This window comes from Colobus angolensis, unplaced genomic scaffold (assembly GCF_000951035.1).
Source record: "Colobus angolensis palliatus isolate OR3802 unplaced genomic scaffold, Cang.pa_1.0 Scaffold324, whole genome shotgun sequence".
In the NCBI taxonomy this organism is placed as follows: domain Eukaryota; kingdom Metazoa; phylum Chordata; class Mammalia; order Primates; family Cercopithecidae; genus Colobus; species Colobus angolensis.
In genome coordinates, this window is record NW_012116533.1 from 2370854 (window position 1) to 2397334 (window position 26481).

General features: G+C 42.1%; 1 protein-coding gene across 5 annotated transcripts in view; it reads right to left on the reverse strand.

Annotated features, from left to right (window-relative positions):
* CHRDL1 (chordin-like 1) overlaps nt 1-26481 on the reverse strand; it is a 115289-nt gene that overhangs the window by 39411 nt on the left and 49397 nt on the right. For 2 of the 5 annotated variants that reach the window (XM_011951684.1, XM_011951685.1), the window contains exon 5: nt 410-552. The exons of 1 other annotated variant lie outside the window; for it this stretch is intronic. In XM_011951684.1, coding sequence (XP_011807074.1) covers nt 410-552 — 143 coding nt within the window. Of the gene's footprint in view, nt 1-409; nt 556-26481 lie in introns of all 5 variants that reach the window. 2 more of the 5 variants (XM_011951681.1, XM_011951682.1) reach the window with 1 other exon arrangement.

The window sequence follows — 26481 nt, forward strand, 5'->3', positions numbered from 1 at the left end:
ACAACTCATTTTCTTATTAATTAGAGTGAGTGGCCCTAGATAGTCAAAGTGACTTTTCCACCCATAGCATTCCCAAAGCTTCAAATAATTGTGAGTCCTTCAGATGAGGGCTTTGGTGGTATAATTATTATGAAAAGGAGCGCCGATCAACACAAACAGCTCACCTTTGCCCATTTAAGCAGTCCTACAGCTTTAAGACCGGGATATGACAGGGCCTGAGCCCTACAACAGAGTTATTCAGGGTTGGTGAAGATCAGGGAGTTTGGATTGGCAAGGAGGCTTATGATTTAATGCAACTCATGTTTTATTCAAACACCTGACAGTGCAGGCACAAATGAAAGTACAAATACAGAGGAAGCTCTTGTATTTGGGTAGGGCCTGGCAGGAACGTTAAGATGTAGGGTCTTACCGAACAGCTGCACTGAGTGCATTGATTGGGTTGCCGATTCTGAAAGAGCCCTTCAGCCACGAACAGCTCTCCATGTTGGTAAGTTGTCCCATTGTACTCACAAGACTTGCTGGTCACCTTGTTGTTCACTGGGGGCAAGGAGTCTTCTAGAACAGGGTGGAGAAAAACCGCACTTGAGTATTGGCATCATTGAAAAGAATTTCATAAATCCCAACAGCAGACGGAGCTGTACTACATAGAGGGAGTTTTAAGACAGTCCTTGCTCCAGTGGCCAGTGATTTTAAATAACATTAAAATAGCCAGACAAATATAGCAGCTGACATTACCATCTATCCATCCATCCAACCATCTATCCATTCTTTTATTTGTTGACCATTTACTGAGCACCTACTATGTGCCGGGAATTGTAATATGTGTTAGAGAGGGATCAGAGAACACAAGGTCCCTGCCTAGATGGAGCTAATATTCCTAGATGAATAAGATATTATCTTTCCTCAAAGGAAGGAGTCCATGCTACCTCTATTTAGTCTTTTCTCCTGGTTGCTTCAGAAGGGGACCCATCTATTATAATTGCCCTGGTAGCTTTATTCCCTCAACATTTATTTATTTATTTATTTATTATTTACAGATTGAGTCTCACTCTGTTGCCCAGGTTGGAGTGAATGGTGCGAGCTCTGCTCACTGCAACCTTTGCCTCCTGGGTTCAAGCGATTCTCGTGCCTCAACCTCCCAAGTAGACGACAGTGCCTGCCACCATGCCTGGCTATTTATTATTATTATTAGTAGCAGTAGTAGAGATGGGGTTTCACCATGTTGACCAGGCTGGTCTCAAACTCAATTGATCCACCTGCCTCATCCTCCCAAAGTGCTGGGATTATAGGTGTGAGCCACGGCGCCTGGCCACCATCCACATTTTAAATCACTTTTGTGCTTATCTATTTGTTCCAGCCTCTGTGGTTTTGCTTATTTTTAATCCCTCCACCAAGACTGTCCACTCCCCCACTCTTTTCTACCCATTGAAGTCCTATCTGATCTTGAAGGTTCAGCTTATGCCCCCTTTCCTCCACGAAGCATTCTCTAAATAACTCCAGCCACAATCTGGACCTCTCAAGGCATCTAATGTCTGAAGCACACAATATGACATTTGAATATTATTGAAACTCATATTTGTGAATTATAGTAACCTAGCAGACCATTTACAAAGAGATTTCACATATATTGTTACAACGGAGCTTTATAACAACCCTGTGAATCAAGTAGGGTAAATTCTTATCTTCATTTTCATTTTAGGGAAATAGGGTTGCTGAGGTTATGTGAATTATTTGAAGTCACAAAGCTAGTGAGTGGTGAAAAAAGGAACTGAAACCAACAATAGATACAACCAGAGCTTGGAAAGTGCCTGCCATGAGACAGTGGAAGGAGAGAAATCAGGGGAGCTGTATGTTTCATTAAGGAGGGGCTTAGAGAGTTGAACCATCCTTTCTTTCCATCAGTCAAAACTATAAGGAATATGAATCTAGTTTATGGTGGGTAAGTTGTACCTCAATACAACTGTTTAAAAAAACAGGCATGGTGGCTCACGTCTGTAATCCTAGCACTTTGGGAGGCCAAGGCGAGCAGATCATGAGGTCAGGAGATCAAGACCATCCTGGCTAACACAGTGAAACCCCGTCTCTACTAAAAAATACAAAAAATTAGCCAGGCATGGTGGTGAGTGCCTGTAGTCCCAGCTAATCAGGAGGCTGATGCAGGAGAATGGTGTGAGCCCAGGAGGTGGAGCTTGCAGTGAGCCGAGATTGTGCCACTGCACTCCAGCCTGGGTGACAGAGCGAGACTCCATCTCAAACAAAACAAAACAAACAGACAAACAAAAGAATGAAATCATTCTCAGGATGTAGTGAAAACGATAAGGCTAACAATAATAACATCCATAATAATAATAATGCAATAATAGATACCATTTATCAAGCCCTAGCTATGTGCCAGACAGGAGTGAGTGCTTTTACATACATAATCTCATTGGCTCTTACTAATAATGTTCTGATGTAGACATTATAATTATGCCCATTTTGCAGATGAGGAAACTAAGGCTTAAGAGATCAATTGACTTACCCAAGGTGGCACAACTTACAAGTGGCAGCACTAAGATACAAATTGATGTCTGACTGATTCTAGAACCTTCTCTCATAGCCACTATCAAAAAGAGTGCCAATCACTTTAAACCTATAATAAGGAAGGGACCATCTAATTAAAAACCAAAACCCAACCACTAGAACATGAAGGCTATGCTGTCCCTAATGTTGTGGCCTAAAATACCCAGACAACAGACAATGCGCTTCCTTTGGTTTCAGTGATTTGGGTAACTAACTCAATTCTATACTTCGCTATCTAACATCTATTTCTGAGTAATTCACTCTTAGAGTGTTAACTACTCATTAATGACCCTTTACAGGATATAAAGAAAGTTCTTTACTTTTGCCTTATAAAGACAGCCTTAGGTCCTAGAAAGAGTTTAACTCATACTAATTGACTCTCTGTCTGGGCTAAGAGGCCCTGCCCCTGCCCACAAGCGTATACAATCAGACAGCTGCAGCTGGCAGACATGAGTGAAACCCGTCAGAGAAAGGACAGAAGCAGACCCATTTGCCCCCTGGGCTCTAATTATTCCAAATCTCAGCATTATGTGGTGAAGGAAAACTACAGTGACCTACAAAATAATATTTGCCATGGCTCTTACAGGAGCTGGCAGATGTTTGGAATACCAAACAAACAACAACAACAACAAAAAAAGAAGTTTGGAATTATTTTGCCTCAAAAGAATGTGGCTTGATTTTTGAACCAGGCCTTCTACCAAGGGATCAATGGCAAGGCAACTGCAGGGTGAGATTTTCCAGTGGAAGAATGATCTTGAGAATCTTCCTTGCAATAGTCTTCTGAGTAACCTGGCATTGGCGTCTTATTCTACTCAATAGGAGATAAGGAGAAAGAGGAAGAGAAAGAGAGGAAGACATAGTAGAATCAAAGAAAAAGTAACCAATTATGGTCATGCTTAAGGCCAGTTTTATGCAATAAAAGTCTTAACATCTTCTCATTCTTATTTCATTCTTCCAACACCCTTAATGGTGTGTATGCTGGCGGTGGGGGCGAATTACTGAAAATGAGGCTACTAGTACTCCAAAAGATTTGTCCCATGTCACACAGCTGTTTAACAGGAGAGCCAGCTCAGAAATATAGCTTTCCTGCCTTCAAATTTGTGCTCTTCACAGAATGGGTGTTAAAGCTTCAGAGTAGGATCACTGAGTCATAATCCCAACTCAGTGGTACCGACTCCCCACAATCTTGTACAAGGCACTTTACCTCTTTAAGCCTCAATATTTCTAGGAATGCAATATGGACTCAAATCTCCCCTTGCATCTTTAGAGGGCCAACACAGCGTGCTTCCTAACTGCAGAAGGAAGAAAAGCCACCTCACACTTTACCTTCTCCTCTCCCAGATTTTCCAAGTTGGCTGGGCTAGTAACCAACTATCCTTGGAACACATTCCGGGTTCCTGACTGAAAACTAGCAGAAAATCACTTCAAAGCAAAGCTGGCTACAGGGCCTCTCAGGGAATGCTACAATAGCAAGGACCAGGCTGCATGGCTTCTAGCCTCCCCCATCTCTTCTGTTTCTAGTCAAATTCCCACTTAGCACTAAAAGGAGAACTGGAGGAAAAAACCATCATAGGGTGAGCAGACAAGCACTAAGCCATGTGACCACAGATGTGTTGGTAAAGAGGAGGTTTCTTCTCCCCAAGTGAGGGATGATCTCATATGTAAGCAGAACTATGATTTCCGGGATGCTCAAAAAATACCCCCTTATCCTAAATGTCTCTTACCACCTTTTCTCACACTGATGCTGAAAATGCCACTATTGGAAGTCCATTCCTCTAGGTTAAATGGCTGCCTTTTGCAATCAGATTTTGTAATCCCAAGACTTCTTTTTTTTTTTTTTTAATTATACTTTAAGTTCGAGGGTACATGTGCATAACGTGCAGGTTTGTTACATATGTATACTTGTGCAATGTTGGTGTGCTGCACCCATCAACTCGTCAGCACCCATCAACTCGTCATTTACATCAGGTATAACTCCCAATGCAATCCCTCACCCCTCGCCCCTCCCCATAATAGGCCCCAGTGTGTGATGGCCCCTTCCCGAGTCCAAGTGATCTCATTGTTCAGTTCCCACCTAGGAGTGAGAACATGCGGTGTTTGGTTTCTGTTCTTGTGATAGTTTGCTGAGAATGATGGTTTCCAGCTGCATCCATGTCCCTACAAAGGACACAAACTCATCCTTTTTTATGGCTGCATAGTATTCCATGGTGTATATGTGCCACATTTTCTTAATCCGTTCTGTCACTGATGGACATTTGGGTTGATTCCAAGTCTTTGCTATTGTGAATAGTGCCCAATAAACATACGTGTGCATGTGTCTTTATAGCAGCATGATTTATAATCCTTTGGGTATATACCCAGTAATGGGATGGCTGGGTCATATGGTACTTCTAGTTCTAGATCCTTGAGGAATCGCCATACTGTTTTCCATAATGGTTGAACTAGTTTACAATCCCACCAACAGTGTAAAAGTGTTCCTATTTCTCCACATCCTCTCCAGCACCTGTTGTTTCCTGTCTTTTTAATGATTGCCATTCTAACTGGTGTGAGATGGTATCTCATTGTGGTTTTGATTTGCATTTCTCTGATGGCCAGTGATGATGAGCATTTTTTCATGTGTCTGTTGGCTGTATGAATGTCTTCTTTTGAGAAATGTCTGTTCATATCCTTTCATGTCTAAAACACCAAAAGCAACGGCAACAAAAACCAAAATTGACAAATGGGATCTAATTAAACTAAAGAGCTTCTGCACAGCAAAAGAAACTACCATCAGAGTGAACAGGCAACCTACAGAATGGGAGAAAATTTTTGCAATCTACTCATCAGACAAAGGGCTAATATCCAGAACCTACAAAGAACTCAAACAAATTTACAAGAAAAAAACAAACAACCCCAAGACTTCTATGAGAGGGTACACTTACACCTTGTCACTAACTAACACCTCAGTGTCAATAACTGCCACAGGCCTTTTTTTTGTCCTTCATAGCAACTGGCAAATTTTACCACGAAGTCTGTGGTTCCACTTCACTGCTTTTTGTACACCTTCTCTCCTCTCTTGGTGCTACCCTTCTTCCCACATGCTGGAACCAAGTCCTCATACTGACTGCTCTCTTCCCCACTCTCCCCACCCTATAAAATGATCATTTCCATAGTAGGACAGTTATTGGATAGTCAGAAAAGCAGCTTGCACGTCAGGAGAAAAATCTGCTCCCAGTGTTATAAATACGAACCTCCCCAGAGCTTTCAGAGATCACTTGCTAATCTCCTTGATGCCAAGTCATCTTTTCTTTTGCCATTACCGCCATTACTTTGGTTCCTACTTTTCTTCTGATGGCTGAGCCTGATTCTAGCATTTCTTTGGTTCTCTGTCATTCTACTGATACAGTCCTGGAACATTTGCAGGCTGTTGGGGGGGGTGGTGGGTGGAGAAGAGACATGGAAATGAAGGTAAAGGCTAGAAAGAAGAGGTTATATTCTCTTTAATTACCCATGACACACAGAGAGACACATACATCCAACAAAGTAAAACCATATCATGTAAAGGGCTTTATCCCAGATCTCAGAAATATATGGGAAGAGAGAATGACAAAAAGGCCACGAAAGAAACCCCTAGAATAGGATGCTGTTCCTTTGTGCGTATCTCACAGCGATGCAAGAGAAAAAAACTGAGCCTGGTCTCTGGGGTCTGCAAACATTGGTCTCTGAGGTCCCAGCTGCTATGATCTGAATATTTGTGTGCCTCTGAAATTCATATGTTGAAATCGTAACCCCCAAGGTGATGGCTTTTAGGAGGTGGGGCCTCTGGGATGTTATTAGGTTATAAGGGCAACATCCTCATGAATGAGATTAGTGCCTTTATTAGAAGAGGCCTGTGGGAGCTTGTTTGCCCCTTCTACTATATAGGCTCACAGGGAGAAGGCATCATTTCTGAACCAGAAACCAAGCCCTCATCAGAGAACAAATCTGATGGTACCTTGATCTTGGATTTCCAGCTTCCAGAACTGTGAGAAATAAATTTCTGTTGTTTATAAGCTACTCAGTTTATGGTGTTTTGTTATACCAGTTCAAACAGACTAAGACACCAGCTTTGGCATGTCTTGGTTCTGTGATCTTAGGAAGGTTTCAGTATGCCTTCTACTTTACATGGCTGTGAGGTTTAGTGATAATTAATTTTAAAAGCCCAAAAGTATCTGGTACATAACATTCATAATAAATGGTAGACGATGTTGCTCTAGAAAGAGGGCACAGACAGGAAAGCAGTAAAGTTGAAGAATATGAAGGAATTTTCCCAATTTCCATGGATGATAACTAATTGAAAGGCATTTGCTTTGTACTGATGTGTATGGTAGGTGCTATGGAGACATGAGTCAAAACACTACTTCTCTCTTGTTTTCTTACTCCTTCAACAAGCACTTGCGGAGGTCTTTGACTATACCGGGCACTAATAGATACTTGACTATACATTGACAATACCTGGCACTATGTTACGTTAAAGCTACAAAGAAAAAGAGGACATTCCCCTGACTTCAAGTAAAATCCTGCTTTCATTGGAGGGGAAGGCACAAAAAGGTGTTAAATGATAATGTATATAAACAACACATAAAGGTTCATAAAGGAAGAGAGGTCAGATCATCACAAATTGCCATTGTTAAGTGGGGAGGAGTATCAACTGCATCAATAAGGATTCAGGTTAGATACCAAAAAATATTCCTTGCTGAAAGGGTTATTAGAAACTGAAACCACAGGCCAACTAGGCATATGGGGAAATTATTTTCAAACTAGGTTCTGTGCTGCTTTAGGATTCTTCAGAGGTACTTGAGGGATGTGAAAAAAAAATCCCTTCCCCATTTCTACTTCAACAGAATACGTCTTACTTATAGTGAATGTGTTTTTATTAGTTTTTTATGATTTAATTTGAAGAAAGGGTTTGCTGCCATAAGACACTGTAAAACACTGGAATAGAATCTCTTCACATATTTGTTGTTTGGGGATTAAAATCCTATTTGTCCCTAATATATAAAGAGCTTCTAGAAATTGACAAGAAACAGATTCATAACCCAACGGTAAAAATGAAAAAAGGATATAAATAGACAATTGACAGAAATGGAACTACAAGTGACCCTTGGAAATGAAAAAATCAACCTCATTCATTAGAGTAATATAAATTAAAACTGCAATGAAATACCATTTTTCTTATCAGATTTAGAAAAATCCAAAAGTTTGAATAAAACACTCTTAGTAAGTCTGTGAAGAATTGATTAAAACACAATGAAGGGTAATTTAGCAATATCTGTTCATTTAAAAATACATATATATTTGACCCAACAATCCCATTTTTAAGAATTTATTCTACAGATATACTTGCACGTGTGAAACATATAAAAGTTATTCATTGCAGCATTGTTTGTAATGGCTGAATATGGAAACAACTTCTGTGCCCATTGACAGAAATCTGGTTAAATAAATGATGGCTCATTCTTATAACAAAATATTATGTAGTTCTATAAAATAAGTTCTCCGTGCACTAATACAGAAAGATATATTATTAAATGATGAAAACAAGGTGTAAAATGATGTGCACAATAGACTACTTTTTATGTAAATGAAAAAATATTTTTAAAAATATATATTTATATTTGCTTACATTTCCATAAAAATCTGGAACGATATATAACTACTAAAAGTTATGGGGGAACTACATGTTGTAGGGAGAAGATAAGAATTGGGTGAGTGTGGCACGGGTGAATAAGATATTCTATTGCATTCTTTTATATGTATACCTAGATATATAATCATATACACATGTACATATACATATGCATTCATATTCTTGAATGACATAAATGTATTCTTCATTACATTTGAAGACTATGTTTGAAAAAACTTCTACTTGAAGGCCATAGACTAGACTAGGTGAACATTTTGGGTCCCTTCCAACCATAGAAAATCAATCCTACAAAGCTGGTCATCAGAAGCCTGGTTGTATTCCTACTAGTGGGAGAGATCCTAGCTATGACTTTGTGTTCCCAGTCTTATTCCAGTAAGTGGGTTCTCTTCACGGACATTATCAAGCCCTTCCATCTGGGCAAAGTGGAGGTTGTTACACTGCTTTCTAAAACAGTGTTAAAGTAATTGTGTAAATCTGAGCTGTCTTTCAGTCCTTGGCCCAAATGGAAGGAACACAGACAAACAAGGGTGCTAGTGGGAAACCACCCATGGCCTTCTACCAGAGCATTGCTGCAATGGAGGGAGGAGCAGCTGGGATCTAGCTGCATCTCAGTCAGGCAGAGTAAGAGCATACATACGGCATGCAACAAATCTTGCAGAATGAATGTATCAAAAACAGTGACTGGGCGCGGTGGCTCACACCTCTTAATCCCAGCACTTTGGGAAGTGGAGGCAGTGGATAACCTGAGGTCAGGAGTTCGAGTCCAGCCTGGCCAACATGGTGAAACCCCATTTCTACTAAAAACACAAAAAATTAGCCAAGCGTGGTGGCGGGAGCCTGTAATCCCAGCTACTCCAGAGGATGAGGCAGGAGAATTGCTTGAACATGGGAGACAGAGGTTGCAGTGAGCTGAGGTTGCGCCACTGCACTCCAGCCTGGGCAGCAAGAGTAAATCTCTGTCTCAAAACAAAAACAAAAACGAAGAACAGTGGGTGTCTGCAGCCTCCCCCAACCTCCAAAAAGTAACAATGCTCATATTCTGAGGCTATGTGGATTCAGATGACGTTTTCCTTGGGATGCTCCCTGAGATCAGAGGTACTGCTTCAAATGGGTCCACCAGTTGAATCAGTGATGCCTACCTTTAGATTTCTTTTTTTTTTTCCCCAGCACTCCAACTGCCATCACTTCCTTTTCCCCTGGGCCTCTTGATGTGACGACTTAACTAGATCTGCTTTCCTTGGGTAGAGTCCATTGATTTCTAGATTTTCCCCAAACTCTCCTCCCCCATAAAAACTTAACTCTTGTGTGGCCCATCACATTGAGGTCATGCTGGCAGGCCTTAATACTAATCCCGTTAAGTAATTTATACTGAAATGAAAATGGAAGACAGTGTTTTAAAACAGGGTCCTTTGCTAGATAATTACATTGTAACATAGGCCTTTGATGTTTTATTCAAAATGAGGCTGTAGAGCATAGGGTAAAGAGTGTTAAACTTTCTAGAACTTAAGACTTGAATGAGGGAACTTGCTGAAAATGCAGCTTCCAAGACCTGTCCTAGGGGGAGGAGAAGCCTTACTTCATAGTGTCCCATTTGGATTCAAATTAAAGCTCCATTGGTAATTACTGCTTGTTAGCTGAGCAAATTCTTAGCATCTCTGAGTCTCAGCTCCCCCATCTATAAAATGGGGATGATAATGGTACCTACCCCATAGGTTGCTGTGATGATCAAACAAAGTAAGACATATAATCTGTTCAGCATAGCACCAAATACATATTAATGCCCAATAAATGCAATTGTTGTTCTTTTACTACTAGCTATAAATGGTAGGGTTTCTGGAGGGCAGAAAGCAGGCTGGTAGGGAAAGAGATGTGGGGCTACTTAACCCTTACAGCGGTCATCCTCTTACCACACTGGCAGACCCTGCCTCTGTATAAGGCTTATGCTGAACTCCAAAGTAGCAGTGACATTTACTTTTCAGTCAGTATTATATACTGTAAATTTTAGAAATTCTCAACACCTGTAATGTAATGACAAGGTTTGTTTTTACCCCATGCAGTGTTTCACAGTCTTTCACTGCCCTGTAAAACTTCTCAAAAATTGTCAGATCCCAAGTGGTTACTAGAGATTCACTTCTGAGCCATCACATCCACTAAGAATCCTTTTATGCCGCAGCTCCTGGGTGAACACCATCTGCCCCATTTTCCCATCTCAGTGGGAAGACCATCAGGTGTGATTTAGCCAAGCAGTTGCTTTCTAGCCAGAGCTATTTACCAAACACATAGACTCTATTTTGGACTTAATGAGGACCCCAGACAGGTGAATTTATGCTCAGAAGGGTCACAAATGTTATTTGTGATTACGAGTAGTCCTAAAAGGCATGGAAGAGAGAGAAAGAGTGAACTCCTTGGCCAACACTCCCATTTTATTTTATTATTTTTAGAGTTGGGGGTCTCACTCTGTTGCCCAGGCTGGAGTGCAGTGGTGTGATCATGGCTCATCGCAGCCTCAAACTCCTCGGATCAACTGACCTTCTTGCCTTAGCCTCCTGAGATGCTAGGATTACAGGCTCGAACCACCATGGCTCCCACTGTATTTTAACCATCGATTCCAGCGTCCTCTCCTGCAAAATGTTTTCCAGAATTGCTAAACAAAAGTAATTGTTGATTGGTTTGACTTTCATCTTTGTTTTAGGTCACTATTGAAGGTGCTTTTCAGAAAGGATTTAATATTTTTTGGTTTAGGAAGCCTCTCCATTTCCACCTTCATGCATCCTTTGGCCTCCCACCCTTCATTGCCCAGCTCTTGTCTTGCCTTTTCAAGAAAACGTCACTTGATTACTTCTTTGTGGGAAGGGAAAACAATCAGCAGGGCAGATTGCTCCTGCGATGGTAGAGCTTCCAAAGGTGGTAAGTTCATCATGTCCCTAAACTCTCTTCCTCTCCACTCTGCCAAAATGCCTGAAATGCCCCCAGATTCAATCATTAGTTAGAGAAGGGCCCTATTAGTTAGAGAAGGGCCCAGACGTTTAATATCTTCACAGTAATGAGTGCACAAGACTGGAACTATTCCCCAGTAAAGAGAAAGGCACTGTTGGGGGGAATCCCACAATGAGACACCACTTCACATCCACTAGGTTGGCTATAATAAAAAAGACAATAATAACAAGGGTTAGCAAGTAGGTGGAGAAATTGGAACCCTTATACACTGCTGGTGAGAATGCAAAAAAAAAATAGTACAGTTGCTTTGGAAGATAATCTAGCAGTCTCTCAAAAAGTTGAGCATAGAGTTACCAGTATGAACCACCAATTCCATTCCCAGGTATATACACAAAAAAACTGAAAGAAGGAACTGCAACAGATATGTGTACATGAAAGTTTATAGCAGCAGCATTATTCATAATAGTTAAAAGATGGAAACAACGCAAATGTCCATCAGTAGATGGGTGGGTGAACAAAATATGGTATATCCATAAAATATAATATTATTGTTATAATGGATGAACCTTGAAAAATTCTGCTAAGTGGAAAAAAAAGGCCAGTGACAAAACACCACATACCATATAATTCCATTTACATTAAATGTCCAAAATAGGCAAATCCACACAGAGAGAAAGAAGAACAGTGGATGCCAGGAGCTGGGGAAGGGGAGAATGGGAGTGACTACTAGTAGGTATGGGGATTCTTTTAGAGATGATGAAAATATTCTGGAGTTAGATAGTGGCGATGGATGCAACATCTTGTAAATATACTAAAACCAACTTAACTTTACAACATAAAAGGGTGAATTTTACAGCATGTAAACCTCAGTATGTATGTATACCTCAATAAAGCTGTTACCAAAAAAAAAAAAAACTAATCTCCAAACATTATACAATACAAACACAAAGGCTGGGTATCAGACTGGAGCAGGCCTGGGAAAAATGAAGGTGCTTTGTAGGTGATAGGCAGGTGAAGAAGAGAAAGGTAAATTAAAAAGAAAAGGAGAATCACAAATGGGTAGAGGGTGTCAATCTCAAGTCATAATTTTGCCCAGTGCCCCCAGCCATGGTGTATCCACTTTGGGAGATGGAGTGGGTCAGCCAAACAGCTCAGCTAAAGGAGGGGGTGATGGGGGGAAGATTTTCCTGCTTGAAAGCTTCCAGGAGACTCTGTGGGATCACACCTTCAACAAGACTAGTGGCCTCCCTACTTCTACCATTGGCCCAACCCCCAGTGAGGTCCCAGGCCAGGAAATTCTTGTAGCAGATTCAGCAGATCACTCTGCAGCTAAACAGACAGACACAACACTCTGTCCCAACCAAGAAGGTGCCGAGTGAGAGGAAACAGTCATCTGCTGCTCCAGCTGGCGAGAAGAGAGTGGAAGAGGGCGCTGAAAGCTCACACCCTAGTCTAATCCCAGCTCCCCCCTCCTCATCCGGACCCCATCTGGAGGCTGTTTTTCATCCCACTTCCGTCAATGTTTCAGCTGCTGTCAGTCAGTAGCTGACCCTGCCTGAATATGCCATCTTGTCAGACAGATGGCTAGGAAGGATGGCTTGAGGAGAGAGTGTGCGTGAAAGGGCCATGTCTCTGTGAAGCAGAGTGCTTGCAAATGGCATAGATTTGGGGTTTTTTGCGGGGGCCAGGGGAGAGCCCATGTATTTCTTAGCTAAGTTTCACTATTTGCTTGCTGTATGATGGAACTGCTTTTGCATCTCTGGGCTTCAGTTTCTAAAGAACTTTCTGTGTGGATATGTGTATGTGTGTGTCGGAGGTAATCATTTCACCTGCTTCTCTTTCACAGGGATATGTTATAAAGAACAAAAATGATTAAGTTTTTTTAAAAGGTTCAGGGAGTAAAGAAGCAACATACAACAAAGTCAACTGATTATGATTATCTCCTGCTTACCAAATACATTCTATCTGAAGGCAAAAAGAGATGTGTAATTTTGTCTGCTTTGGTGGTCCAGTGTCCAGAGTTACTACATCCCATAGAAGTTAGAAAAGTCCCTTCAGCTTATGATGTGCTGCCTTATAGGTAGCAACTCTAGTCTCGCAGTGTCAGTCACCTACTTGTGAGTAAGCACACCCAAAGGTTGGAGTTTCATGTGCGGGAGCCACATCACAGCATGGCCCAGCCAGGGTCATGAAGTTCATGTCAAAAATGTATCCCCTGAGGATATGCCACTTGGCTAAAGAATGCTCTACCTCTGACTGGCCAATTCTGCCCTGACTCATGCTAACCCCAACTTTCCCCACAGACTACTCTTTGCTTACTCACATCCAGCCCCCAGGGCCCATCAAACACACTGTGATTTTCTGCAGCAACTCTCATGGTCTGCCTGTCTGTATCCTACAGTCTAGCACCTAATATAAAAGTATGCTGCTTTTTAAGTGATCAATAAGTACAAAGGAAACAGGGTTTATGCCTTCTACTTCTCTATCTCCTGCTGGCTCTAGCATTGGAACACAGCATGCTGGCCGGGCGCAGTGGCTCACAACTGTAATCCCAGCACTTTGGGAGGCCGAGGTGGGTGGATCACCTGAGGTCAGGAGTTCGAGACCAGCCTGGCCAACATGGTGAAACCCTGTCTCTACTAAAAATACAAAAATTAGCCTGCTGTGGTGGCAGGTGCTTGTAATCCCAGCTAGTCAGGAGGCTGAGGCAGGATAATTGGTTGAGCCCGGGAGGCAGAGGTTGCAGTGAGCCGAGATCACACTGCTGTAGTGCACAGTTTGTGCTGTAGATCGCAGAGCCTGGGCAACAAGAGCAAAACTCCATCTCAAAAAAAAAAAAAAAGAAAGAAAAGAACAGAGCACGGCAAGAAGGAACAAATATTCAAATAGTCATACATGCTAATTTTGAGAGTCCAGTATTAATTCCATTAACATATAAATATGCATATCCAGAGGCAAGGTGGTTCTTCATTTAAGGCCAGATAGCTGGAGAGAAATAAGTATGATTTTCAAAAGTGATTCAGATGTGAGTTACAGAATCGATTTCTTCTGGGAAAAGGGTCTGTGGGTTCAATCAGAATCCACAATGTTTCATGATTCTCAGTGTTTCATGACCCAAAAGAAGGACCCTCTCTATTGCCGTACAAAGCAGGGGGGCTGTGGATTTCACTTCAGCAGTATGAGATCTCTGCAAGCAACTCTGTCCAGATTCTATGGCTCTAAGGTTATGCACACTTGTTTTCAGCTTTCTGTGTGCTGAGAGTACTTACTTGTGAAAGTTTCTCATAATCCAATCTTCAGAGACAATCTCTATGTTCTTTCCTGTCAAAATTTCTTCTTTCACTTTACTGAACAGCTTTATCATTAGCTCCATTATTCAGCTCATGGACCATTCCAATCTCATTACATAAGCCTCCTAGGGTTCTATCTCCAAGAGGAAACTGGAAATGGCCTTCTCTTTTGACAGACGGAAATGAGGCCCAGAGATGCCAAGGGGACACTGCTATTTAATGCCAAAGCAAAGATTCAAATTTAGGTCTCTTCATTTTACCTAGAGCCACAAAACATGAGGCTAGAGAAGCCCACTAAAATCCAGTCTAATAATTGAGGAAGATAAAACACAAATCCCTCTGTTTTCAGAAGCTAATTCCTCAACCTCAAATCTTCATGTGAACTTGGATTATGTAGTTCAATAAAAAGAATCCCTTCCGTGGTGAAACTGATAGATTTGTATTATTCCTTTGCTACTGTACTATGGGTTTTAAAAATCTCTAATTACCAGGAGGTGTAATGTTAAGTCAATGATTCTTCATGATGCCTTATTGTTAATGACAGGTTACGTGATAATGTGTCACTCACTGCCTTCCTCTTCTCCCTGAATAAATTAAGAATGAGTCCTACTATTACTTGGTTAGTTCTAATCCTTTGAGAACTAGGGGTTTTTTTTTTTTTGAAGGTCAGTGACCCTTTGAAATGGACAAATTAGTCACTACCCTCAAGCAGCATTTACAGAAACAATGTGAGGCATCTGGATGAGACAGTGGGGAGTTCAGTCAAGCATTCCTTTGTATTGCCTACACCAGCATTTCCCAAGTCTGCTCCGCAGAGCACTACTAGTCCACAAGATGCTCTGTGAAAACAAAATTCTGTGCTTAAATGAAGTTGGGAAAAGATCCATAATCAACATTCACAGTGTCCCTTTCAATGTGTTAAAAGGATCTCACAAGTCCCATAGTAAAGAAACCTGTTTAATAACAACTCAGCATTTTCTCTGACTTTACTTATCCACCAGACTCTTTTTTTCACCTAAATAAAAACTATGAACGCCCTAGAAACACTTCTTGGAAAGCACTGCCCTGCACCACATCAAAACCTAGATATTTTGAGGATCTGGATATTCGCCATCTTGTGGACATTACTATCTGCCAAATCCAGGACCCCACTCCCAACTTTAGTCACACTCAACCTTCCGCTAAGACCTAACATGTTTCTCCTAGATGACTGATAGCATCTCCAGTATCTTTTCTTTCATTAGCAAGCCCTATAAATCAAGAGAAAACGCTCCCCTGTGAAATACTGTATAGTGCTAATAACCAGAACCACTTGCAACAACAGCCCAATGACATCAGGCACCTGGAGACACAAAGAAGTCAAGTCCAAGAGGTGATATTTTTCCTGTATATGATGAGAAGCCAGGGAAGTTATTTAAGTAGTGAAATGATTTGATGAGATTTACATTTTTGAAAAACTATTCTGAGATGATTAGAAAAGAGATAATGAGCTTGGGGGCAGAATATGTCAAGAGGTGACTGAAAGAGCCCACTGCTATCAGATTACGCACTAAAGGAAGAAAAGAGGCACTCGGTACTTGAGGATTAATTGAGAAAAGTTATCCCCCCAATGCACATATTATTTTGTTTGGAAAACTGTTAGCAGCTGGTTTCAGAAAGTGGTCCCTGGAGGCCACTGGCAGAGGTTGCAAGGAAGGTGGTGGCACACAAGGCTCCAGGCTGCTGGAACAGTGGGAATGCTGTTAGGAAAATCCAGTCTACCTCTTCCTGGAGACCAAGGGAAGCAGCTCATCTCCCATGTCATGGAACTATTAGAGGAAAAGACAAAGTATCCTTTTGCTTCTCCTAGGAAATTCTTTAAGAACCCAGACCAAAATTCCTGATGCGGGGAGAGTCATTTAGTTAAGACTACACAACACACAGAAAGGAAAGGGAAGGTGTTAGGAAATCTAGATTCTAAAGAACTCCACCACTGATTGCCATAGGATGGTGACAATTCCTTAGGAAAGAACGGTGTGAAAAGTAAAAATATGTCAAATATTAATAAAAATTTCCAGTTCAAAACTGGGCTTCTTCTTTTGGCAGCCAGATGCTCATATTAAAGTGATTAGAGTGAAAAGTGATGATGGGGTCAGAGATCAAACAAATAAATAAAGTATATTATCATCTTTGGACTTACCAAGGCTGGGAAAACAATATGAGTTTCAGTCATTGCTTTAGACCAATAATTCTCAAAAGGGGAACAAGGAGACCATGGTATCTGGTGGGAGTGGTTTCAAACTCCACCTACCACCTCATCCCTGATTGAGAATCACTGCACATGATGAAAGATGTCACCGATAGGAGTATAACATATGCAAACAATTTAGAGGCAAAAAGAGTCTGAGGGTCACAGTTCCAATAATGACAATAATCACACCAATAAGATTAGGAACTAATATTTACTGGTTTGTGCTTACACTGAGCTGGCTCTGTGCTCAGGGCTTCAGGTTGATATTCATTAGTTTTTTTTCTCCCTACGTTCACCCTCTAAGGTGATTATTGCTATTACCTACAGTTATAGATGAGGAAACAAAGGCTAGGAAGTGGTCAAACCAGAAGTGACCCTAGAAGTGGAGCTATACTATATTGCTCTAGAGACAGATTTTGCATTATCTGAAACTTCAGCTAGGATAAAATAGCCACCTTTTTCTGACACTGTAATGGCTTTTCCTAAGTTCTTCCCGCTATTTCCTCCAGAAAGGAAACTACTCTCCCTCACACATGGGCATATAGAAGGTCCAAAGAATATGAGGTAGCTAATCAAAAGGAAGTGCTTGACTACCTTACCTCATATTACCTTTAAATGGCTGCAAAGAATGAAAGAGAGGGGAAGGAGACTATCACTGCGGGTTGTACCTTCTTGAGAGGAGAAGGAAGGAATGTTTAAGAACTGCAGATTACTTCACTATTTACTGGGCCAATAGAACAATCTTGGAAAGAACAACTCCCTCTGCAGAACCTAAAAATAGTGTCTAGATAGCCAGCTCCTGTTCTCCAGAGACCACCAACCCTCTACTCAAAGTGTGGTATGGGGACCAGCAGCATTAACACCACCTGAGAACTAGTTAGAAACGCAGAATCTCACACCCGCACTCCAGACCTACTGAATCATCATCTGCACTTCAATAAGATTCCCAGTGATTCAGATTCTAAGAGTTCATCTTAATCAGAACCTTCAATAATGCTGTAGAAACAAGTCAGCTTCTCAAAGGTCAATGAGTATTGAGAAACCTTTTTACTACCCGTACTGGACAAACACATGTCATATTTGTTCCATATGGCCTCAGTCCACATGTCGCTGAGGTATAAATGCAGGCAATCTTAGAACTGAGCTCCTTGCCATCCATAACCTTTGTTTCCAACTCCCATCTCTGCAAGAAATGTCAAATACAGAACAGGATTCTAGGAAAGTCAGGGTATCTACCCCCAATTAAAAAAAAAAAAAAAACAACTTTACAACTACAGTAGTACTTCTCAACTGGGGCCAACTTTCCCCCAGGGGACATTTGGCAATGTCTGGAGACATATTTGGTTGTCACGAGTTGAGAAGGGTACTCTGGCATCTAGTGGGTAGAGAAGCTGCTAAACATCCCAAAATGCACAGGATAGACGATATGACAAAGAATTATCTGGCCCCAAAGTGTTTGTGAAGCTCCAGACTAGAAAAAATAATAGATACAAATCATCTAATTCCTAAATGTTTGAAATATAGCTAGGGAGAAAAAGAACATAAAAGTGCTTTTACCATTCTTGTGAACAGCTTTAGATTAGAGAGCAAAGATCTAGCTGTCCTCGAAGAGGTGATGCACTCCTTTGGCTCACATCAAACTTAGAGTTGAGTCTTTGAGCTGAAGTTCATTTCCAAAACTACACCATATAAAACCAACTGCTCAGGAAGTCACGATAGACACAGAAAAATCTTTTTTCATAAATACCAGTCTTCAAACCGAGCATTAAATAAAACAAGAAGCCATGCCTTATTTTTTCCTCCTGTTCTCAACAAACAACATATATCATGAAGTAATTGAAAATAGAAAAAACCTGAACCGAGAAGTAGCTATAAGAAATACCACACCTGTAATCCCAGCACTTTGGGAGGCCGAGGTGGGCAGATCACAAGATCAAGAGATGGAGACCATCTTGGCTAACACTGTGAAACCCCGTCTCTACTAAAACTACAAAAACATTACCCGGGCATGGTGTTGGGGGCCTGTAGTCCCAGCTACTCGGGAGGCTGAGGCGGGAGAATGGCATAAACCCGGGAGGCGGAGCTTGCAGTGAGCTGCGATCTGGCCACTGCACTCCAGCCTGGGTGACAGAGTGAGACTCCGTCTCAAAAAAAAAAAAAAAAAAAAAAAATGAATAGGATTAACATAATTCTTCTATGTGAGTGTGTTAAAGGACTCTGAATGCCCCGGTAGCCAGGCCAAAAATGAAACAAAGATTAGTTCTATAGTTCCAATTGTAATGGTTTCCTTTTACTTTTTAAGAATGGTTTATGCCCAGTTTAGGATTCAGAATGAATTTCCTAGGATCACTGCTCATAATACCACTGAATGTCATCTATTTCACATTCCTGCCCCAGGATACATATCCCAAAACTGTATCAGTGAGAATGCAAGTGCGCTTACATATGGGTCCAGAGGCCATGTTAATTATGAAGTAAAATGTAAGGATTGGGGAAATTGCATTTATCTAAGGCCTCTGCGGTCAGGACTAGTCTCCCATTCAACCAAGGCGTACAATGCTCTGTAAGGGGCAACCTTTTCAATATTGAGAGTATATTAGTGAAGACTTCGGTCAAGACTCAGTCAGACTGAACCCTTCCTACAAAGAATCACCCTTGCTCAAGACAAGTATGCAGCAGAATACACAATGTTGTGTGCTCATTAAACGCATCTCCATCCTCCATCCCTGGCACCCAGCTACACTACATTCCACAGTCTCGCCTGCAGTTAGGTGGAGCCATGTGAATGAGTTCCAGTCAATTGAATGTGGGAAGAAATGATAAACATGCCTTAGAAGACTGACCTAGAAAACGTACAGCAAAACTCTCCTTGCTTTCTTTTCCCTAAACTAAGGACCACATACCAGAGGCTCCAGTGATAAACTGTGAGACTCTAGAGGAAGGAAAGACCACTAGAGTGAAAGGGGCCTGGGTCCCTGAATGACTGCATGGAGCAAAAGCCCTCCCTCTCTATAGGCCCCTCCACTCCCACATTCATTGTCTTTAGTCACTGAGATTTGGGGACCGTTAGAGCAATTGGCTTACCCCTACTAATTCTTTTGTCTTTGCAAATATATTCATTCTTCTAAAATCATGGGCCATATATTTCACTTTAGCCCATAATACTGCATTAATGTCACCTATACTTTCTACCTTTCACACTCCATATTCCTCTTCCCTCTTGATAACTGCTCTCCATAGCACTAAGGGAAGGAACTGCCTAAAGTCAATATGCTTAGAACTTCCTCTCTGATTTAAATTCCCATTAAAAATAAACTAAAGTGAAATCAAAACCAGAGTTATGGGAGGTCCAATTTTTCCCAGGCTTGCTGCCCAATGGCAATCAACCTTTGGATCCAATGGCATGTAAGACCTGGTTCTGAGGCCTGACTTCACGTTCATGCTGGTCTACACAGCATTTTAGGGAATAATTGCTGTCCCAGTGCTTTAGTCCCTAAGTTGTCCCTCCCTCGTGTAAGAATGTCAATGACAAGCATGGCTGAGGAAGGCCAGGTAGTGTTGGACAAAAGATACAACTAGGCCAGATAACCTAAAGGTAGGCAAGGAATCACATGAAGAAGAAACTGAAAAGGAGTTCTTAGAGTGTGTGGTTGTCATTAGGGCTTTCCATCAATATTCAAATTCTCCTCCTTCCAGGCACATGGTAGTATTGCATTTCCCTGTCCTGTAGAAGTCAAGTCATGGTCATGTGACTGGCTCTGGCCAGTGCCAGAGGAGCAGAAGTAACCTGTGTCATTCCTGGCCAAAGGTCTTAAACAGCCAGGCCACAGTTTGTCCACAGTTTGTTATATTCCCTTCCAATAGTTTTGGAACTAAATTCCCGATGGCAAGGCACTGTCAGCCAGGGTCCGTTGGTGATAATGACATGCACCAACCTAAGACAAAGAGGTAGTATGAGTAAGAAATAAATCTTTGTTGTTTTAAGTCCTGAACTTTGTAGGTTGTTACTGCATCATACTTTAGCCAATTCTGATTACTACGGAGTATGTAATATTTGATGAGGAATGGGCTTTGATATTCAAAATGGGAAAGATGAAAATATTCCTACAATTTCTACCTCTCTTCCCCAAAGGAATGGAGGATAAGAGTGATTTTTCCCCAATGTGATATGCACAAGCACTCTAGCAGCTGAAACTAAGTCTTACCTACTAATCTGACTTAGCCTGTTGTGTCTAGAACAGGGGTTATAGGCCAGATATGACCTGCAACTTGTTTTGTAAATAAAGTTTTATTGGAACATAGACATGCCCATTCATTTACATATTGCCTATGACTGCTTTCACATTACAATGCAAGAGTTGCTACAGCAGGGACTACAAGGCCTGCTAATGCTAGCATATACACTATTTGGCCCTTTACAGAAAAAAAAAAAAAAAAATGCTGCCCTCTTGTCTAGAAGAAGCCAAAGGAAAACAGATCCATGGAGGGTCTGGAAAAGAAATCCAATGTGCACTGCCACTCCAAGTAAAGAGTACTCTAGGTAGCTATGTAACCAAAAGCATACACAGATCAAAAGTTGGTACCAGCAGGATTTCTCTTAGTGCTTCAGGTCTTTTTAGAGACAGGGGGCAAAGGGAACCCTAATACAAATGACTTCTAATGAGCGCATCCTTAATATTCTGTTGTTTATAACCCCTCTCCTCCAATATCAGGATGGGTATGGGATCTGAACAAAGGGTATACACAGTATATATCAGGATTAGTAAACCTGACAGTCCTCAGAATGACTCAGTGGAAAGTTGCTTAAGTGCTTGCTCAAAATGATTCACTGCCTGGAGAGTCCATGGCAAGTCAGATTCTTAGGCTAAAGTGGGAGGTACAGTTTGTCCACCTCCCTGAACTCAGCACAGTGCAAGCAGGCAGGCCCGAAGTAAAGAAGTAGGCTCTTGGAGGGTCTGATGAGGGTCTCAGCCTGCTGGGTGAGGCCTCTGCTGTGGCCATTGGCTGCCCTTCGGGGGTGGGGGTGTATATGGCGTGGCCGGAATGCTAGGAATCCTGGGCTGGCCTAGCAGGCACTCCAATTGGCTTGGTGTTCTACATGCTCCAGAGACTTTCTCCAGTGTCCTTGGCATCTGGTGACTATACTTGGGCTTAAGATTTTTAGGGCTGGGAGGGTCTCTGGAAGCCTTCTATCTTAGTACCAGATCACTCCTTCATTTGGTGGTACCAGCAAACAATCTGGCCATTCTACTGCAGATAGGACACAGGCTATTTGCCCCCTTGCCTCTGCCTGGCTCTTGAAAGGGCTGCCTGGAGGAGCTATCTGCTTGGCTGAAACTCAGCCTTTGATAACTGTTAACAGGTTTTGCTTCAATTCAGCTATTGCTGTGTTACTGTAGGTTGGCTCTGGGTTGAGGGCAAAGGCCTGGGGTGGAAAACAGAGAAAGGAGAAGAGAGATGAAAGGATACTTTACTTGGACCTACAAGTTGAATTGTTCTTTCTTTTAGCAGGTGATTCTGAGGTTAGTTTCTACTGGGTATTTTCTCTTACTTTCTAAAGTAACCAGTAAGATGTGGCCCTAGAGTCCTCCCTGAGGCACCTTTAGTTCTAGGTTACTATGAAAATGTGGTGAAGGGAGGGCACTATGTCTGATGACATCCTTGTCTACCATCAAGTCTAGAGAATTTAGAAGACAGAGGGGCCCAGGTCCCAAACTGCTACAGTCTTTTCATCAGTCTGTCAGGCCACTGCACAGGCTTCTCTAATGTATACCTGAGCACCTGCACAGGCCAGGGCCACATCTACAGAGGCTCCATCTCCCTGGGCTGAGACAGCATAAGTCATGGTTGTCTCAAACACACTGAGGCAGAAACAGATTTTCATTAAAAATATAGAAGATAACAGGCAACAGAAAGACTTTAGAGAATTAATTCACCCCATAGACATTTGTCCAGAGCCTATTTTTTGCCTTGGCAGATGAGGAGATAAATGTAGACTTGAGATCCAAATTATTTCCAAGTATCAGGGGCTGAATCTCAGATATAGACAGTGAAGAAAGTGGAGAGGAAGAAAACTCTTCCTCTTTTGAAAACTTGTCTGCAAGGCAGAAGTGGTAGAAGCACAGTCCGGGAGGCAAGGAGACCTGGGTTCCAGGCTCAGGTAATGTTACTAATGAGTGTTGTCACTTCAGGGAAGTTAGAGTCTTTTGCAGTCTCCCTATTTGTCAAATACGGGGAGAGGCAGCTGGAAAAAAATATCTTTTCAAGGTATAACTGTCTGTAGTTGTAGAATATATGATTCCTGCCCTCAAGAAGTTTATGATGTAGTTGCAAGACACTGAACAGAGAAGAGGTACAAAATTAAATTCAGTGCAGCACAAACGTATCCAGTGAATGGGATAGAGTTGTGCCATACACTTCAGTAACCACTAGTCACATATGTCTATTCATATTTAAACTGATTAATATTAAATCCAACTTAAAATGCAGCTTCTCAGTCTCACACGGGTCACATTTCAAGTGTTCAACAGCCACCTATGCTAATGGCTGCCACATTGGAGAGTGCAGATATAGAATGTTTCCATCATTGCAAAAAGTTCTATTGGACAGTGCTGGTATAGACAACATGTATCATAGTTGTCCAGAGAACACAGAACTTCCCTTCCATGCCTCCTAGGCTTCTGCTCATGATGGCCGTTCAGCCTGACCAATGCTGACTTTGGGTGGGGGTGGGGGCTCTGTGATTGGTCAGATTATTGCTTTGCTCTGGCAGTTGAGCAGTTCCACACTTTCTACATTGTCTCTGCTCCTTTGATTTTTCCCCAGGGCCTTTGGAAAAGCCATAACGATCCACTCCTCTCATGAAAAATTTCCTTTTAAGCAGACTCATGAATAGTCTAGATAATCCCAGAATTCATGCATCTTTTAGAGCTCCCTGAGCTATTTGCCCAAGAGGTATTGTATGCAAAGTCTGACAAAGATCAGTTTGATCAATGAGAGTCAGCATTGTATTTGGAGAAGGAAGCATGGCCAGGACTGAGGAGGAAGTCCTTACATGCTCCCTGCACAGCACTATTAATAACATGAAAAAATTGTCCATTGTAATCCCAAAGACTGATTTCAAATCAAAACAAAGCAAATAAAGGAAAGCAAAACAAAAGAACAGCAAGACAAGCACAAGGGCTCCCTAGGGCTCCTCTAGCTTGTGGGATGGGTGTGGGTGTGAGCCTGTGAGAGTGTATGTGAAAGTGTGTGTGTTCCAGATGTACATGAGAGTCACGTGTGTGTGTTTGTGGGGACAGTGGTGAGGCGGGTAGGCAGACTTGGAGGTTTTCAGGGTTAGGGCTGGGCAAACGTGCCTCTGACTCAGAGGAGGAATCTCAGTTTCTTTTGGTGGGGAGAGGAGAATTAAACTTTTGTAAAACAACCTCATGCCTGATTCCTCTAAAGGGGGGTAGGAAGGACAGTGTCATAACACAGAGAGTGTTAATGGCTGCTATTTTAACAATCTAAACTCACTGCCCCAGGGCGCCAGTAGAAACTAAACAGTCTTACTGCAAAGGGTGCATTTTAAAAAAATCAAATAAATAGCTGAAGGCGCACTCACATTGAACTTGTGCCCAATTCAGTGTCAATCAACAAGTTTCCATTGAATTCTGGACAAGCCAACTCCTCTTCCAAAGAGAACACAGAAAACATTGTAAGTTCAGTTTAGGGGCAGCTGGATGATCTTATGTATCCTGTCCTGTTTTTTTTCCCCCTTTTTGCTTCTTCCTTCCTTCTCCGGTTAGGACTTTTGTTCCCTAATTCAGATCCTCCCAAGTTAATTCCTTTCTAATGCATCTCCCTGGCTCTGGCCCTAGTGCTGTGGCTCTTCTATTTTATATTCCTATACATGAGGACAGACCAGCTGATCTGGGCCTCAAGACAGGTCCACATCATTTGTAAAACAACAGTTTTCTACCTGCCATGTGTCCTATGAGTAGAGATGGAGAAAGTACCCAAATATATACAGTATAATGCTGTGACTCCACTTGGGAACATGAACATTCTGATAAGCCAACACGCTGAAAAATTATATTATCCCAGTGACAGAATGTGTCCTAGGTACATACTTGAAACTAGCCAGACATAGCCACTAAGTCTTAGTGTAAAATCTTCATCTCCATCTTGGTAGTAAGCATGTTCCCCCTCCTCCAGACTGAACTCTGGCCCTGCATTCTAAAATAATACCAACAATACCTTGCATTTATTGAGGGTATACTACGGGCAGGGTACTATGCTAACTCCTTTAGACATCTTAATTCAGTTAATCCTCACAACAGTCCTTTGAGATAGGAACTATCATTGTCCCGTTTCTCTCTCCTCTCTCTCTCTCTCTCTCATTCAAACACACACACACACACACACACACAAATACATACCACACAGTGTCACCTAATCCAACATACACGCTCACCCACATGCTTACATACACTTACACTTACATCAAGTGTGTGTAAACTGAACAAAGCTCCTCTGCCCTATCTCCATAGTGCTCAGTTCTTCTAGGTTCTCTGCCCAAAGACTCTCCCACTGACATCTGGAATTCTATCCTTAGTGAATTCTTATAGTTAAGCTAAGATCTTTCTGCTGGAAGGAGTCTCATCAGCTGCCTATGTAAGTGGCTGGGAGAGAGGTGAGGATGTGAGGGACTGCAAGAGAGGAAAGGGGGTGCAAAAAGACATCCAAGAACACTAAAGACAAACTGCACCTCCTCCCTACTTTTGCAGTGGGCTGGCTCTGCAAAATAATGTCTACCCACAGGATGTACAAGGTCCTTTGAGACTGGGCCTCCATCAATCTGACCTTTCCAGCCTCCTCCCTCCTACACAGACCATACTCAACTGCAGTCACAGATCCCACACATGCCTCTGAACGTTCCCTCCCCACCTCCCTCTTCTACATCTGGCAAAGTGCCATTCATCTGTCAGAACCCAGCTCAAATGTCCACTCCCCTCTGGGACTGTGCCTGACTCCTGGCTCTTGTAGAGTACCTGTCTTCTCCCCTCTCTGCCTACATAGCCCTTGTCCACACTTCTACCAGAGTACTTATCACATTACATTTTAATAATCTTGTTATGCGTGTCTCCTCCACTAGACTGTGAACTCCTCGAGGAAGGAACCCTGAAACCTCAGCACCAACATGGGATCTGTCTCAAAGCTTATACTCTGTAAACTTTTGTGAAATGAATATGAGTGAGTGAGTGAATGAATGAATGAGTGGACCCACACCACCAACTTCTGGTTAGGAAGAGACTCCTTTCCCTAGGCTTCTCTGACTAAGGCTGCTGTCCAGTATTTCTCAATAGAGAATTTTTGAGAATTCTGGAATTTTGTGTGGGACACTTCTTCCATGCACTGTGTTCCTACTTATTGTGGAACATTTTGCATCTCTTGTTGCTGCCCACTAAATGCCAATGACATCCTCCCATTACTGTGATGAACAAAACAGTTCCCAGACATTTCTAAAGCCCTAGAGAAGTTGGTGGGGGCAGAAGGGGTGTGTGTGTGTGTGCTGATCCTCCCTGGTTTGGAAGTAACACTACAGCAATGGCTCATTTCCCTGATCCCAGTGGTCTGAGAGGCCCCCTGCAGTAGGGGCACACTGTGCTCCTGCAAGAGGCACCAGATGACAGCCTCCAGCAAGAGCACGAATTAGCAGAAGGTAGGAACCAAACAGGAATAAGGCAGCCTAATCAACACATAATGGTGAATCTTGCTCTCTCTTTTTATGATTTAGGAGGGAGGAGGTA